Raw genomic sequence first — 14,795 nt, forward strand, 5'->3', positions numbered from 1 at the left:
TAATGATCAAATTGTTCTCGCCTTTTAGAGTTGTTAAACCTAATTTACACCTTGAGCCAAAAACGAGTACTTAGAGCAAATACGTTATTTATGTGGCAAATATTCAATAAAATTGACAATATAAATTACGCATTGTTATTAAAACCTGTTAAATATATATTCTACATTGGGTGTACGTTTACATTAATAAGTGTATCTGCGTACTCGATAATTTGTAATAATTATTACAAATTATTACTGAATGTTGTTTTTTACACAAATGTTCAGTAAAAGAGAATGAATTGAGAAACTTGTTTTGAAATTTTTATTACTGAGAACTTATAATTTTTACTGAAGGAATTTTGTTCAGTAACATTTTGTAGCTTTAGGCAGTTGTCAAAGTTTAAAATATTCAAATATTAGGTTTGTCCTTGTACTTTCTCAGTAAATATTACTCAGTAACTTCTTTTTAGAGAGTAAAGCATTTTATACTCTTTCAAAGGAAAAAATTAAAAAAGTAAAAAGACAACATTCAGTAAAAATTTTCAATTTGATTAATATTTACGATTATGATATTTGAATATTTTAAACTTTTGACAACTGCCTAAAGCTACAAAATGTTACTGAACAAAATTCCTTCAGTAAAAATTATAAGTTCTCAGTAATAAAAATTTCAAAACAAGTTTCTCAATTCATTCTCTTTTACTGAACATTTGTGTAAAAAAACAACATTCAGTAATAATTTGTAATAATTATTACAAATTATCGAGTACGCAGACACACTTATTATAATCGTAAATATTAATCAAATTGAAAATTTTTACTGAATGTTGTCTTTTTACTTTTTTAATTTTTTCCTTTGAAAAGGTATAAAATGCTTTAATCTCTAAAAAGAAGTTACTGAGTAATATTTACTGAGAAAGTACAAGGACAAACCTAATGAAATCCACTCGATTTCAACTGTAAGTTCCATTGCTTATACGGCAAATGACATCCAATGTATTTAGATGGGTTTCATTTGACGTATACGCAAAGGAATTACAGTTGAAATCCACTTGATTTTGTAAAATGGTCTGTTCCTTTACTTTTGAAAATGGTAAAACCGGCAAAAATAGTAAACGTTGTAAACTGCTCCCATATGAATTGTATGGTGTCTGAAGTAAAGGAACGCTTTTCGAGTAAAAAGTGGTAAAACTTGAAGATTCTTGCACGTAAAGGAACAGAGCTAAAGTAAACGTAATGTAAATTAATACGAGCATGCTTTTTATTCCACATTACTTCTCGAATAATCATCTAGTAATACACACTCTCTGACTAACTTGATATAAAGAGAGCACAAATAATTGCTCTCACAGCTGTTTTTTGTTTTGATTACGAAAATACTGCCAGCAAACCGTTGGAAGTTTCTGAAATTTTCTCCGATTTCCTGAATTAAAAGTCCTTTAGAATGTACAAACTTTCAAGGATATTAACTTCGTCTATATCAATTCCAAAGAATTTACTAAGCCACCATGCAGTTTGTGCCTTCAAAACACGCCACGTCTCAGCCTTATACATAACCGGTGATAAAGCCAGAGAAAATTATGTGACCCTACAACCATACCTCGATTTTAAAGGTACCTTTGAAAATATTGAATTACTGTCTAATTCCATAGAGAAACGAAAAATGAACATCGATTTAAAGAAAATCCAACAAATGTTTGAAAACTTTAAGAGCAAAGCAAAACAAATTGAAAATGTGGAAAAGGAAAGGGAGGCGATTGCAAAGCAACTAAAAGAAATGGGCAAGGTGAAAGATAGCAGCAGCAATGTGGAGACCATCAATCAATTGAAGGAAAACGGCAAAGATCTAAGGAACAAGTTAAAGTCCCTTAAACAAGACTTCTATCCAGTGGAAGATGAATTTTGTCAAGCATTTCTTCACTTGCCCAATCTATTGGATCGTCAGTGTCCGGAGGGTGAACACGAAAGGATCCTCTATCGCAGTAAGTTAAGTGAGACCCAGCCACAAACCCAGTCACACATGCAGCACACAGACTTGATAAGTTTCTATGACAACTCTCGTTACTATCTAATGAAAGAAGCTGCAAAATTTGATATATTTTGTACCGATGCCTTGGTAAAATATTTCCTACAAAATGAAAATTTTAAACAAACATGTAACCCGGATTTTGTACGCTGTGTCCTACTGGAGGCAAATGCCACATCCCTAGAGAATTATCACAAAGTAGAGGAGCAACATTTACAAAATAAACTAAATTGTGCCTATCTTACGGGAGGTGGTTCATTTGAAAGTTATTTGGGTGCGGTAACAAAATTATGTGTCTATCCCTCGGTTATACCTTTAAAGTATATTTGTAGTGGTCGGTTATATGAGAAATCATCTCCCGCCGAGCCAGCCTCACTTTATACTGCCACTCAAACCAATGCCGTACAGACATTTGTGGCCTGCCAAAATGCCCAACAAAGTGAGGAGCACATGGAAACTATTTTAAATCGTTGTGTTGATTTCTATAAATCATTTGCAAATCTACATTTTCGTATTGTCTATGTTAAAGCTGCCGACTTGATGCCTTCGGAAAGTTTACGCGCCCAAATTGAGGTATATTCACCACATGAAAAACGTTACATTTGTGTGGGACGTGTTAGCAATTATACCGATTATGTTAGTAAACGTATACTGTTTACAATGCGTGAACAAAAGGATTATAAATTTCTGCATTTAGTTGGTGGACCCATATTGTTTACAACAAGACTTATTGCAGCGCTCATTGAGTGTCAGGAGCCATTGGACTATAAGAAATTAATGAGCAATTTAAAATTGAAACAACATCAGCAACAACAGTCATCAAATCCATCCACGAATACTACGAATACTAGTAATAAAATGTTTGAAGAATTCCAATCGTTATTTAAATAAAACTATAGCAATCAACCACCTGTTGCAGTAGAGGAATGTTTTTCTTTGTTTTGGTTTTTTATTTTTAATTTTATTCTCTATTGAGTATTTAGAAAAATGTTTATTTTTATTGTTTCCTCTTTTAGTTGCAGTTAGTTTTATATATTTAACACTTAATATTAGCTTTTGGAAATCCTTTGCGAAAATTCTCACATTTCGGTGTGGTAAATGTTATGGTCTTCATACCGCCCGTATCGCCAATGGAATTACTGCGTGGCTTAAATGTGTAGACTGTGTTGTAGCTCAGTTTACTAAAGACCAGCGAATCTTTCTGTAAATAGTAGAATAAAAAGAAGTAAACGAAATTAAGTAAAAATACAGTAAGTACAAATATAGACTTAAGTATAGTTTAGGAGCTTCACACGGTTTGTTTTGATCGTTTTACAATTTGTTGGCTAAAGTGTGTGGGTTCGGTTCCCTTGCCAGGCAACATCAAATTTTCAACGGTGGCAAAATACCCCTCAGTAATGTTGGTGACATTTCCTGAGTAGTGGCTTTAGACCAAGCATGGCCAAATTTGGTACGGCGGTGCCGATGATTTTCGGCAATTTACACGCATACGCCCCGAATCCACAGAAAGAGCGATAAAAGAGAACAAATGTTTTGTTTTATAGCTTGCGTGAATACAAACTTACTAACACACTGTTATAAGTTGCCAATATTTTGAATACATTCATATTTTCTCCGTTCTCTTTTTGGTCATGCCTGCTTTAGACACGCCGTTCGGACTCGGCAATAAACAGAAGGTCTTATAGCATTGAGCTATAATATGAATCGGGGTGCATTCATTGATGTGGGAGAAGTCACCCTTGTCCCGTCTGGGATGTTTGTGGAACAATTATTATGTTTTATCAAACTCTGATGATGGAGCCGAAATGGAAATAACTATAAAAATGGTGACACCTAATATAAGGAAGAAGTTTCCACAAGATTCGTGGAAGGAGTAGATAGCACAAGACCACATAAGAGAACAATACTAGTGGCGCTAGACCTACCAAAAGCCTTTGTGCCACTGTGAACCACACCATTCACTTGATAAGGCAGTGGTAGACCTCTTTCCCCAACCGTCTAGGTGTCTTTCCAAAACCTACACCAAGACCAACCAAATCAATAAGATTAGACTTCCGGAAGGAACCCCATAATATCCCCCAGGACCCCTCACATGATGACATCCAAAATGCTCTGAAGAAGGTACACACAACGATAGTAGATAGCAATAGCTCATCGTATTGCAGCACTATTTTGGTGGGTGGGAGACGATTAGAGGTCTTAACTAAAGTAACCAGATCGATTTTATCCCAACATCGCTTTGGTATACCTAGGTACCTAAACAGTTACATCTCCTACTGAATCCTGAGGTCACAAACACATGTCCTAATCACACGACAGCTCTACGCATGTTCTATAGACATATAAGTCGAAGCTGTCCGCTTTCTAGGACTGCATGTGGATGTTTAAATGCCAATTTTCTTCTCTCTTTTTTGACTTTCTATACAAACACCGATACAAACTATGGCTTTAGGGGTTACAACAACAACTACTGCAGATTAAAGCTTTGCGATGGTTACAACGTACTAATGAAGCATCGCATCAAAAGTTGAGTAGGAGGACCTATTTTCCTTTTGCACCAGTCTGTTCAATATGGGCCCGTCATTTCTCTTGGGTCAGACCAACTCTCTACTGATGTGTCGGTCGGCAGACCGTCTGATTTCATCACCTCTGGACGCCGCAGTTTCATCAATCATGGGAAAGCTAATTGGCCTAGTTTCAGAGAGTTCTTCAATCATCGCTTTATCACTGCCCAACCCTTCTGATGTTCGGGCAGCAGAAAGGACGTTCCGAGACATCATCTCTGCTGCAGCCGCTCGCCATATACCTGCTCACTTCTGGTGACAAGACGGGTACAGATCGGTATTACCAGATGAGAGTGATGAGCTTTGTCAAACCAACTTCAGTGCCCCCAAAGTCAGGGAGCTGGTACCTGAAGGTAACAGGTTGGCCAATGAGCACAAGCGGAACATTTGGCTACATCATCTGAAGAGTTTCATCATTGGGGCCGTAATAAAGGAATTTTGGACAACGGTTAAGTCACTCAGAAACCCTGGAAAGAAGGACTGGGGTACCTTTGGCGACGTTACCCTGGCTGATCCGAAGGGGTGAGCAAGTTATTTCACTCGACAGTTTGTTGAGCACCCCGAGAGTGACAGGGCGAAGAGAAGAGTACTACGTTACATCAGATCTCTTCCTGCCGCGGATGAACCACCACAATTTACAATGGATGATGTTGCGAATGTCATCAGGAACGCTAAATCATCCAAATCGTTGAGCCCTTATGTAATCTCCACGGTAATACTGAAACAAGTGGATGTGCCGGGAGTCGAGTATCTTGCAAAACGTATCAACCTGTCGCTAGCCACCCACATCGTTCCCGAAGTCTGGAAACTGGGAAGGGGGGTCCCGCTACTGAAGCCAGGCAAGGATGCCAGCAAAGGTGAATCGTACAGACCAATTTGCCTTTGTTGCACGTAACAAAGACTTTTGAGGCTTTACTCCTCCCCATTGTTAGAAATAGCTATCCAGTTGGCGACCATCAATATGGGTATGTCATCTCCACACATATTCGTCGAGAACTCAATCAGGACATGCCGAGTTATAGAATAGTGTTGGTGGCTCTCGACTTATCAAAAGTCATTGATACTGTCAAGCTTTCAACGCTGTTTGAGGACATCGACCTGACCAACCTCCGGCTAAGTTTGCAACGTTGGATAATTGATTATATGTGTGGACGCCAGTCGTACATGGAGTTCAGAAACAAGACGTTGAGGCCCCGTAGAGTGAAACAAGAAGTTCCATAAGGTGGGATGATATCTCCGGAACTGTTTATCCTTCACTTTTCCTGTATTCCACCCCTCCATTCGACATTGACATCGTAACGTATGCGGATGATTGTACGATATTGGCCCCAGATACTTTCCATGATGTCACTTGTGAAAGGCTGCGAGGAATATGCAAATATCCGCCACTAAATCTACGGCCACTTTGTTCACCACATGAACGGCAGAGGTGAGAACAGAGTTGAATTTCATGGTCGATGGTAGCATTATTCCCACCACAAACAACCCCAAAATTCTAGGTATCATATTTGACAGCGTTCGAGCATGCCACAGCTATCTGCGACAATCTGAGATGTGGGAACAACGACCTCAAGTCCCTAGCAGACAGCCGCCCTGAGAACTGCAACATGGTTCCTCCTTACATCTTCAATGGATCATCAACATGAGTAGACAAAGATTCTTCCAGTACAGCAAAACAATGGCATGCTTACGTTGCAGTACTTGTTCGGGTGTTACCGTGAGAGTCATCCTAGGCATGTCAGGAGGGATCTTCATGATCTAGAGAGAGAGTTCCAACGTTAAAAGAGAGATCCCCTAGACCAACAAACATATCAAGCAGGTTTAAATAGCATTTACACAGATGTAGTCACAGATGCCATAAAGATTTATAGTATGAATGCCGTCCTCGTCCACGCAGCTGAGGAAGCTGACGCTCCACGCCACGGCAAACCAGATAGTTTTGGCTCAACTACGTTTGGGATAGTGCAGCTGTTTAAAATCCTATTAAGATTAAGCAGAAAAATGAAGTTGCAACAACAAAGTAGAATAGTTGTTGTAACTTCGTTTAAATTCCATAGGGCAAACAGGGACGTAGTCGGAGCCCAACGGACAAAATTTGATATTTTATGAGTAAAATATACCGCATTTGATAAAGGCGGCAATATCAGCTGTCTACTTTTTAAGAACACTACATCTTGTGCGCTACTCATACGAAGGGCTGAAGGCCTTTTTTTTAATAAGGGTAGAAGGCATTTAATAAGGGTAGCCCTGAAAAATGTCATTATCGCCGACGAATATGCCTTTCTTTTAAAATATATTATCTATGGTTTTCATTCATAATTTTACAACTGTTTTTGCAGTTGTCTGGACGCCTACGTTACAGAGGCAAGTTTTGGGTTTTTGACAATCAATACATGAAGTCAACTGTCCTGTCTTTTGTAAACGCAGGGTTAGACTTGAGGGCTTTTGTTCGCATCGTTGGTATCATTGCATGGGATATTCACAACTCGTGTTATTCGTTTATTTAAACCATAACCTGAGGGTATATAGATGTCTTCACATCGACAGATTATTTTTTACTTGTTGAGTCTAAAATTAGTTAATAAGAATGACGAACAAGATTTTGTCCACTGACTCATTTCATCTTCTTGTTCCAGACAAAACCCAATTTTTGTTTTCAATCACAACAAACAAAACGTGAGCATTGCCCCCGATTCCATTGCAACTACAGTGTCAAGTTCATTTTAATAAACTGTTTGCTGCCTCTACGTTGGTTTCAAATTCAACTCAACTCAAAATAGAACAACGAACGGATCGTGTCGTATATCATCATGCTCCAATACTTACATTAACACGTATGGCATTGTATTCGCCTTCTTCGCAATTTGTTTGGAGCGGACAAAGTTCATATATTCTAAAAGATGCAAAAACAAACAAACAAAAAACATTACTCATATTTAATTTGATTTTCATATTCAAATTTAGAAAAAAAAACATTAATGGATTTCTGCTACTTACTTCTCCTCCTTGGGATGGAATCCTGATATAACCACCAGCATACCTAGTTTACGATTTAAACGATATTTTACTTCAAATTTATCCATAGATTTTGATGAGGTTGACGTCGATGATGATGACGACGATGATGAATAAGTACTATTTTTTATAGACAACGACGATGTGGATGGAGTATCGGCCAACGAGGCATCATTTAAAGAATACTTTTTCCCATAGAATCTCTCATCAACCGATGACAGAGCATTGGCATTGAGACCATCACTGCCACGTGATGATATCTGCTGTTGTTGCTGTTGCTCCCTGCCACACTTCAGTGGCTCGAAAGTTTGCGTTGGCACAATTGTGGTGTTATAAAGAATGGAGTATTTTTCTGATTTAAGGCGTTTTCGTCCATTGATCGACAAGGCTTGGACTTGTATGTAGTAACTAGAGTCAGGAAGAAGTTTTGTAATTTCATATTGATGGCGCTGGAAAAAAAGAACAATGGAAGAATTTGAAATGAGAAGAAATGTTTATATTCAATATAATGACCGGGAACTTACATCCTTCACATAGGCTTCATTCGACACAAAGGATTCTTGAAACGTATATACATAAAGTGCCCAAATTATTTTATATTTTTCTATGGGTAAATTCGATTTCGAGGCACACCAGACAATTTTGATGGTAACACTTTTGCCATCGAAATGTGAAGAGACAACCTTTAGATCGGCTGGAGGTTTTGGTGGTTTTGGATCTGTAATGACAAAATTAGACATTAAAATAAAAAAAGCATAATCAAAGATGTTAAACGCTTCTCCACGAAACCATGGACAATCAATTATATGTGTGGCCGCGATTTGTCAGGAACGAGCAGTCGAAGCCCCGCAGACTGAAAAAGGAAGTTCAACAAGTTGTGGTTATATCTACGACACTTTTTAACCCTACGGCACTGTTTAACCCTACCCTACCAAGTGGACTGCGGAGATGAGCACAGCGTTAAATATCCCGGTCGCTGGCGACTTCCTTAGATACTTTCCAACGGGAAAAGGTGCTTCTTAAGGACGTTTCCGTTAGAACCTTTCCTAGGGAAAGGGTGCTTCGTTAGACCCTTTCCAAGGGAAAGGTTGCTTCGTTAGACCCTCTTCAAGGGAAAGGGTGCTTCGTTAGACCCTCTTCAAGGGAAAGGGTGCTTCGTTAGACCCTTTCCAAGCGAAAGGGTGCTTCGTTAGACCCTTTCCAAGGGAAAGGGTTCTTCGTTAGACCCTTTCCAAGGGAAAGGGTGCTTCGTTAGACCCTTTCCAAGGGAAAGGGTGCTTCGTTAGACCCTTTCCAAGGGAAAGGGTGCTTCGTTAGACCCTTTCCAAGGGAAAGGGTACTTCGTTAGACCCTGTCTAAGGGAAAGGTTGCTTCGTAAGACCCTTTCCAAGGGAAAGGGTGCTTCTGTAGACCCTTTCCAAGGGAATGGGTCCTTCTGTAGACCCTTTCCAAGGGAATGGGTCCTTCTGTAGATCCTTTCCAAGGGAATGGGTGCTTCTGTAGACCCTTTCCAAGGGAAAGGGTGCTTCTGTAGACCCTTTCCAAGGGAAAGGGAGCTTCTGTAGACCCTTTCCAAGGGAAAGGGTGCTTCTGTAGACCCTTTCCAAGAGAAAGGGTGCTTCGTTAGACCCTTTCCAAGAGAAAGGGTGCTTCGTTAGACCCTTTCCAAGAGAAAGGGTGCTTCTGTAGACCCTTTCCAAGGGAAAGGGTGCTTCGTTAGACCCTTTCCAAGCGAAAGGGTGCTTCGTTAGACCCTTTCCAAGGGAAAGGGTGCTTCGTTAGACCCTTTCCAAGGGAAAGGGTGCTTCGTTAGACCCTTTCCAAGGGAAAGGGTGCTTCGTTAGACCCTTTCCAAGGGAAAGGGTGCTTCGTTAGACCCTTTCCAAGGGAAAGGGTGCTTCGTTAGACCCTTTCCAAGGGAAAGGGTGCTTCGTTAGACCCTTTCCAAGGGAAAGGGTGCTTCGTTAGACCCTTTCCAAGGGAAAGGGTGCTTCGTTAGACCCTTTCCAAGGGAAAGGGTGCTTCGTTAGACCCTTTCCAAGGGAAAGGGTGCTTCGTTAGACCCTTTCCAAGGGAAAGGGTGCTTCGTTAGACCCTTTCCAAGGGAAAGGGTGACGGTGCTTCTTTAGACCCTTTCCAAGGGAAAGGGTGCCTCGTTAGAACCTTTCCAAAGAAAACGGTGCTTCGTTAGACCCTTTCCAAGGGAAAGGGTGCTTCGTTAGACCCTTTCCAAGGGAAAGGGTGACGGTGCTTCTTTAGACCCTTTCCAAGGGAAAGGGTGACGGTGCTTCATTAGACCCTTTCCAAGGGAAACGGTGCTTCGTTAGACCCTTTCCAAGGGAAAGGGTGCTTCGTTAGACCCTTTCCAAGGGAAAGCGTGCTTCGTTAGACCCTTTCCAAGGGAAAGCGTGCTTCGTTAGACCCTTTCCAAGGGAAAGGGTGCTTCGTTAGACCCTTTCCAAGGGAAAGGGCGCTTCGTTAGACCCTTTCCAAAGGAAAGGCTGCTTCGTTAGACCCTTTCCAAGGGAAGGGTGTTTCGCTAGACTCTTTCCAAGGGAAAGGTTGCTTCATAAGACCCCTTCCAAGGGAATGGATGGTTCGTTAGACCCTTTCCACGGGAAAGGTTGTTTCGTTAGACCCTTTCTAAGTTAAAGAGTACTTCGTTAGACCCTTTCCAAGTGAAAGAGTACTTCGTTAGACCCTTTCCAAGGGAAAGGGTACTTCGTTAGACCCTGTCTAAGGGAAAGGTTGCTTCGTAAGACCCTTTCCAAGGGAAAGGGTGCTTCTGTAGACCCTTTCCAAGGGAATGGGTCCTTCTGTAGACCCTTTCCAAGGGAATGGGTCCTTCTGTAGATCCTTTCCAAGGGAATGGGTGCTTCTGTAGACCCTTTCCAAGGGAAAGGGAGCTTCTTTAGACCCTTTCCAAGGGAAAGGGTGCTTCTGTAGACCCTTCCCAAGGGAAAGGGAGCTTCTGTAGACCCTTTCCAAGGGAAAGGGTGCTTCTGTAGACCCTTTCCAAGAGAAAGGGTGCTTCGTTAGACCCTTTCCAAGAAAAAGGGTGCTTCTGTAGACCCTTTCCAAGGGAAAGGGTGCTTCGTTAGACCCTTTACAAGGGAAAGGGTGCTTCGTTAGACCCTTTCCAAGGGAAAGGGTGCTTCGTTAGACCCTTTCCAAGGGAAAGGGTGCTTCGTTAGACCCTTTCCAAGGGAAAGGGTGCTTCGTTAGACCCTTTCCAAGGGAAAGGGTGCTTCGTTAGACCCTTTCCAAGGGAAATAGTGCTTCGTTAGACCCTTTCCAAGGGAAATGGTGCTTCGTTAGATCCTTTCCAAGGGAAAGGGTGACGGTGCTTCTTTAGACCCTTTCCAAGGGAAAGGGTGACGGTGCTTCATTAGACCCTTTCCAAGGGAAAGGGTGCCTCGTTAGAACCTTTCCAAAGAAAACGGTGCTTCGTTAGACCCTTTCCAAGGGAAAGGGTGCTTCGTTAGACCCTTTCCAAGGGAAAGGGTGACGGTGCTTCTTTAGACCCTTTCCAAGGGAAAGGGTGACGGTGCTTCATTAGACCCTTTCCAAAGGAAAAGGGTGCTTCGTTAGACCCTTTCCAAGGGAAAGGGTGCTTCGTTAGACCCTTTCCAAGGGAAAGCGTTCTTCGTTAGACCCTTTCCAAGGGAAAGCGTGCTTCGTTAGACCCTTTCCAAGGGAAAGGGTGCTTCGTTAGACCCTTTCCAAGGGAAAGGGTGCTTCGTTAGACCCGTTCCAAGGGAAAGCGTGCTTCGTTAGACCCTTTCCAAGGGAAAGCGTGCTTCGTTAGACCCTTTCCAAGGGAAAGGGTGCTTCGTTAGACCCTTTCCAAGGGAAAGAGTGCTTCGTTAGACCCTTTCCAAGGGAAAGGGTGCTTCGTTAGACCCTTTCCAAGGGAAAGGGTGGTTCGTTAGACACTTTCCAAGGGAAAGGGTGCTTCGTTAGACCCTTTCCAAGGGAAAGGGTGCTTCGTTAGACCCTTTCCAAGGGAAAGGGTGCTTCGTTAGACCCTTTCCAAGGGAAAGGGTGCTTCGTTAGACCCTTTCCAAGGGAAAGGGTGCTTCGTTAGACCCATTCCAAGGGAAAGGGTGCTTCGTTAGACCCTTTCCAAGGGAAAGGGTGCTTCGTTAGACCCTTTCCAAGGGAAAGGGTGCTTCGTTAGACCCTTTCCAAGGGAAAGGGTGCTTCGTTAGACCCTTTCCAAGGGAAAGGGTGCTTCGTTAGACCCTTTCCAAGGGAAAGGGTGCTTCGTTAGACCCTTTCCAAGGGAAAGGGTGCTTCGTTAGACCCTTTCCAAGGGAAAGGGTGCTTCGTTAGACCCTTTCCAAGGGAAAGGGTGCTTCGTTAGACCCTTTCCAAGGGAAAGGGTGCTTCGTTAGACCCTTTCCAAGGGAAAGGGTGCTTCGTTAGACCCTTTCCAAGGGAAAGGGTGCTTCGTTAGACCCTTTCCAAGGGAAAGGGTGCTTCGTTAGACCCTTTCCAAGGGAAAGGGTGCTTCGTTAGACCCTTTCCAAGGGAAAGGGTGCTTCTTTAGACCCTTTCCAATAGAAAGGGTGCTTCTTTAGACCCTTTCCAAGGGAAAGGGTGCTTCTTTAGACCCTTTCCAATTGAAAGGGTGCTTCTTTAGACCCTTTTTAAACGAGAAAGGGTGCCTCCTTAGACCCTTTTTAAACGAGAAAGGGTGCCTCCTTAGACCCTTTTTAAACGAGAAAGGGTGCCTCCTTAGACCCTTTTTAAACGAGAAAGGGTGCCTCCTTGGACACTTTCTAATATGAAAGGTTGCTTTTTGATAGGTGAACGTGATATTAAATAATAAAATATTCGCAGTTAGCAAATACATGTTTGGGTTTTTATATTGTTCTTCAGATTGTATTGCTCTCATTTGCACCTCCCTCTATTTACCACTGTTGAACAGTCTCGAAAAATCGTTTCGCTTACATACGAAACGCCCAATTGGCAACAGTTTTCCTAGCGTATAACTAATATTTACTTAAATATTCCTCATACGCAACGATTAACCTTCGTTCTAACTATCCCACGTGATCTGTCATTGTTGTTGTTATTGTAAAACTTAAAATAAATCATACTTACGATTTGGTAAAGTAAATGCCTGTGATGGTTCCGAATAGCCACGAAAGCCATAAGCATTAATAGCTGCCACACGCACCTGATACCAACGACCAGGTCTTAAATAAAATCCTACTGTCGTTCTGTGCGCGGCAAAAAGAAACAAAGAAAGAAAACATGATTTTTTTCAGGTTGCCTGTCTTCCACGCTGCGTCTCCCCTCCTCTTCGGCATACTTACAACATTCTATTTAAATCTAATACTTCTGCCAATAGTTCAACTGGCTGATATTGCCAGGCACTTAGTTTACGCGGCGATAGCTGCGACCCAATGTGATGACGTATCTCGACATGAAAATAGTATGACGAATTCGATTGCAATGTGATTTCGACTTTTAGCTCTCGGGCGAGCAGCGTGCACTTAAGTATCTTTGGTATTGGCGGCAGCAGACTATCGTCACGCACACCAATCGGTTGCATGCAAACCGGACCGCATGCTGAACTGCAACATTTCTGTACCTCTGGACAATCGAAATCATAGCTGCAGTTATCCAAGCAGGAGAGTTTCTGCAGCGGCTGAATGTTGATGTTTTGAAAGATGGCATTTTGCATAACCGGACAATAGCCACGTCGCGGCGCTTTGATCATATCGATTTGACATTGTTTGCGACATGATTCGCAATCGTTGATGGTGTAGCGTGGTCCACTGAGGCCGCCGCCGATGGCGCTGCTGCTGTCTTGGCATTTTGCATAACACTGCAGTTCGAGAATTTTATCACGCACATCAATGTTGGCCACGTGTTGCATCTGTGATGATCGATAGCCACCACCTCCACTACGACCATGATGACGGCAGAGCACCTTTGTGGGTGTATTGAGGATCCATAACGAAGTGAGAAGAATTTTTAACATAAATATACTTAACATTGTTCGTTTCTCCGAGCTCTATTCCGGCTTTGGTTTTCTTCTGGTTGTCGTTGTTGTTATGGCGAAGCGTAATTTTTGGCGGGCGGGGGGTGTTTAATTAAAATATTCCAACTTCATAATGTTTGGTTTGTTGGTGTTGTTGTTGTTGCTGTTTACACTGAAATGAATGGAAAAGAAATAGGATGAGTTTATGATGAAGAGGTGGAAAAAGGGATTTCATTAATTTTGTATGAGGTCTGGGGAAATACAAAATATCCCATATCCATATTATAGAAATGGCAACAATGAAATTCAATTACATGAAATTTATAACCTTCAATTTTGGCTCTGACAGTAATGTTTTTCAAAATTTTCAATTATTCAAAAATAAAAAAAAAAAAAAAAATATTTTTCCTAATTTCTTAAAAAATACAGCGTAAAATGCCATCTCGCCAAAGGAAAAGCTCCACTCCCCCTAGAAGAGCCAGAAGAAAATATCGCCGTCATCATAATATGGCGACACAAGTCTGTGATCGGGATCTAATCGAAGCATTCGAAGAGAAATGTAATAACCCACGAACGCCTTACGAAATTCATCATGGAAATCGTATCAGACGTAAGGAGAGAAAATATCCCAATATTTTGATGCGTGGAATTCTAATGAGGGCATCTGCGGAGAGCTTGCAGCAATCAGTGTCATATCAATTTGGTCCACAGGCAATTAACAAGAATTGGCGTGTTCTTTAAGATGATGAGTGAGTTATGACTTTAAGCACTTTTTGGACAAAATCTACAGTTTTTATCGCCAGTAGACAAGAATCATAATATCTTTTTTGATATCAATCCATTTGCTTGAGAAAATTCTTCCTAACCTCAAAATTGAAAAATCAAAAATTCTTGCTTAATATCACCTCTAAATTCTTAAGAAATTATTTGCGAACGTGCACCTACTTTTATTTTCGCAATATCAACTAATTTGTTTGAAAAATTCTCCCTAACCTCAAAAATTGCAAAATTGATTATCTTGATTAACTGGAAACAAATCAATAGCACATGTAAATGAAATTTGTATGAACAACGAGAAAATTAATAACAATTAAATTTATAATGATTTTCGCCCTAACAGGCAATATTTCGAAAATTGTTTTATTTTCTTATTCTTAATTTATTTGATTAAAAAATTCACCTTAACCTCAAAGTTGAAAATGAGAAATTTTTG

At 41.1% G+C, this 14,795-nt stretch overlaps 2 protein-coding genes across 21 annotated transcripts in view; one reads left to right on the plus strand and one right to left on the minus strand.

The window, feature by feature from the left end:
* Positions 1–1,336: 1,336 nt before the first annotated feature.
* Positions 1,337–2,935, plus strand: Slimp (Seryl-tRNA synthetase-like insect mitochondrial protein). The gene has a single exon (XM_073962459.1). It carries the CDS (start codon positions 1,427–1,429, stop codon positions 2,897–2,899), a length of 1,473 nt encoding a protein of 490 aa, XP_073818560.1. The 5' UTR covers positions 1,337–1,426; the 3' UTR covers positions 2,900–2,935.
* Positions 2,936–2,937: 2 nt separating this feature from the next.
* Kal1 (anosmin-1 Kallmann syndrome 1) overlaps positions 2,938–14,795 on the minus strand; it is a 95,552-nt gene continuing 83,694 nt past the window's right edge. For all 20 annotated transcript variants that reach the window (XM_073962443.1, XM_073962438.1, XM_073962452.1 and 17 more), the window contains 6 exons: positions 12,912–13,754; positions 12,697–12,815; positions 8,112–8,305; positions 7,570–8,036; positions 7,399–7,465; positions 2,938–3,209 (listed from right to left, as the gene is read on the minus strand). In XM_073962443.1, the coding sequence (XP_073818544.1) occupies positions 3,045–3,209; positions 7,399–7,465; positions 7,570–8,036; positions 8,112–8,305; positions 12,697–12,815; positions 12,912–13,597 (1,698 nt within the window). In that variant the 5' untranslated portion in view covers positions 13,598–13,754 and the 3' untranslated portion in view covers positions 2,938–3,044. The remainder of the gene's footprint in view (positions 3,210–7,398; positions 7,466–7,569; positions 8,037–8,111; positions 8,306–12,696; positions 12,816–12,911; positions 13,755–14,795) is intronic.

The sequence above is a fragment of the Musca autumnalis genome, unplaced genomic scaffold (assembly GCF_047663935.1).
Source record: "Musca autumnalis isolate F117 unplaced genomic scaffold, ASM4766393v1 scaffold_1, whole genome shotgun sequence".
NCBI lineage: Eukaryota > Metazoa > Arthropoda > Insecta > Diptera > Muscidae > Musca > Musca autumnalis.

Excerpts from the sequence above, each read along its gene's own strand:
- Slimp (XM_073962459.1), top strand. The coding sequence starts at position 1,427 with ATGTACAAACTTTCAAGGATATTAACTTCGTCTATATCAATTCCAAAG.